The sequence below is a fragment of the Cucurbita maxima genome, unplaced genomic scaffold, assembly GCF_002738345.1.
Source record: "Cucurbita maxima cultivar Rimu unplaced genomic scaffold, Cmax_1.0 Cma_Scf00006, whole genome shotgun sequence".
Taxonomy (NCBI): Eukaryota; Viridiplantae; Streptophyta; class Magnoliopsida; order Cucurbitales; family Cucurbitaceae; genus Cucurbita; species Cucurbita maxima.
In genome coordinates, this window is record NW_019272022.1 from 4,548,094 (window position 1) to 4,550,518 (window position 2,425).

General features: G+C 34.3%; 1 protein-coding gene across 2 annotated transcripts in view; it reads left to right on the top strand.

Moving 5' to 3' along the window:
- LOC111481019 (DDT domain-containing protein DDR4-like) overlaps window positions 1–2,425 on the top strand; it is a 6,098-nt gene that overhangs the window by 1,060 nt on the left and 2,613 nt on the right. For both annotated transcript variants that reach the window (XM_023126290.1, XM_023126289.1), the window contains 6 exons: window positions 391–477; window positions 573–610; window positions 704–785; window positions 1,087–1,193; window positions 1,276–1,435; window positions 1,522–1,614. In XM_023126290.1, the coding sequence (XP_022982058.1) occupies window positions 391–477; window positions 573–610; window positions 704–785; window positions 1,087–1,193; window positions 1,276–1,435; window positions 1,522–1,614 (567 nt within the window). The remainder of the gene's footprint in view (window positions 1–390; window positions 478–572; window positions 611–703; window positions 786–1,086; window positions 1,194–1,275; window positions 1,436–1,521; window positions 1,615–2,425) is intronic.

A 2,425-nucleotide genomic window follows, 5' to 3' on the forward strand; every position in this document is an offset into this window, starting at 1 on the left:
TTTTTTTTTTTTTTTTTTTTTTTTTTTTGGTGGCCATCAACTTAACTATTAGCTCGTTCACTGGATCATGCATTTGCTTTTCTATTTGGTCATATGAATATCATGCACGCATCTTCATCATCCCTCGTGTTTGTTAGCGTGTCGATAATTGATGTCTTTCATTGTGAATTGGGATGGAGTGTTTTGTCGCCATTTTTCCTATCTTAATGGTCTTGTTTTTAATGAAAATTCTTACTACACCAATGAAAACATCATTATTTTGCTTTGTTGTAGTTACTAAACGTCTAGTTATAACTTAGAAGTGAAAACCCATCTCTTGTGGTGCCTTGGACAAGGCTTGTGGATTTATAGAATCCTTTATTATCACTGATGTGCTGATTATGTTATCAGGGCATACCACCTGTAAGTAAAATGTTAAATGGTTCTGATGCATGGGTGACTGTTCTCTGTAAGAAGCTCGTGGCATGGTGGCCATGGGTATGTTACTATTCATACTGTCGTGCTTTCTTTAGTTTTTATTTTTCGCCCCGAGTCAGTAGCATAAGAATAACCCATATGTGTATTTGTTACAGGTTGCTGAAGGGGAGATTCCAATCAAGGCTTTTAAGGGGTAGCAATAATGTTTACTTACTACTTGTATTGCGTATATATACGATTCTGAAAATGTATTAATTCTATCTTCATTCGATTTCTTCATTCACAGAGAGGAGATATCAAATTACAAGAAACTAGATCCTAAGGAACGCTTGCTGCTTCTGAAAGCTCTTTGTGAAATTCGAGCTGATGTATTGTTTTGTATCTTTCTTCTATTTAATTGCATACTGTATGACCATTCATTCTTCTTATACCACTATGCTTCAGACCTTTGATTAATATGACCTAGTGTTATTTGGAATGAATTTGGGTGGGCATTTGGAGACTGCATTATATGTGAACTATTTTGGATTATGTTATATAACTTTTTTTTCGTATTAAAAGATTTTGTTCTATAATTTTTTTTCTTCCTTTTTGTTTACGTCTTTCTTCATCTAAATCTTATCGAAGTATCTTCTCACTATGAATGATATTTTTTTCCCTCATTTGCAGCAAGATGATACAATATCTTATATTAGCGACTGCGTGAAAGATAGAACTCAAATGTCTTGCTTCCAGAAAGATAGATTTGGAGGAGATGGAAATAAAGTTTCTTATTGGTAATTGTCTTAGTTTTTAGATCTCATCTAATTTCTGAATTCTGATGTTCAAATGTATTAGTAATTCTTACTGTGATGCTAGGTATGATGGAAATCCATTTGTTGGTTATAGACTATACAGGGAAGCTATCAAATGTGAGAAAAAGACAAAAGGTAAACAGAGGGGAAGTTTTTCCCTTCCAAAGTTTAGCATTCAATGGGAAACAATGGCCACAAATCTCGAGGAATTTCATAAAGTTAAAGTAAGTTGACAATCCCTTTCACTATGGATTTGATGTTTTTTACTAAGCGTTTGGAAATCTTAACGAATTATTTTTGTTGATGGCAGGACAACCTCTTGTGCAGCAAAATCACTAGTGAAGTTTCTATTGGAAAGAAAATTGAATCAGACGCCATTCCTGTTCTTGAGAAACTCCAGAAGGTTGTTGCTGAATTATTATGATTTTGAGTTTGGTTATAGTGCTTTGGATAGTCAATTTACTAGTACTATGCTCTAATCCTTCCCCACCTCTGTCTTTGGGGTTTTGGCATTCTCCTTCAATATGGAGGCATTTGAGGTGGTGATTCTTCTTTCTATTCTTGGTGATCAGCACATGGTTCAAGGGAGAAGGGATGTTAGATTATAGTTCCCTAATTTTGTAGTTCCCTTAGTGTTGTTCCTGCAATGATGAATTCTCTGCTGGCGCCTGACAAAAGATCTCTATTATCTATTGTGGGGTTGCCAATTTGCCCCGTCTCTTTGGGATCGTGGTTGACTTCATTTGGGTTATGTTTGGCTTGAAATTATATTTTTTGGTTTTTGTGGACGAGGCGCTTCTAGGGTTGCCTTTCTGTGATAAGGACAATGTTTTGTGGCGTGCTAGTTTATTTGCTATTTTGTGAGGGTATTTAGCGCGAACAAAATAATTAAACTTTTAGCGAGGTTGAGATGTCTTGTGATGAAGTTCGAGATGTGATAAGGTTTCGTGTGTCTTTGTGGGCGTCTGTTACTAGTCCCTTTTGTCGTTATGATCTTGGTTTGATTTTATTGGATTGAAATCCATTTTTATAGTTAGCTTTTAGACTCCCTTTTGTTGGTGGGCTTGCTTTTGTATGTCCTTGATTTTCTTTCATATTTTCACCATGAATGCTTGATTTCTTACCCGCACAAAAAAAAAAAAAAAAAAAAAAAAAAAAAAAAAAAAAAAAAAAAAAAAAAAAAAAAAAAAAAAAAAAAAAAAAAAAAAAAAAAA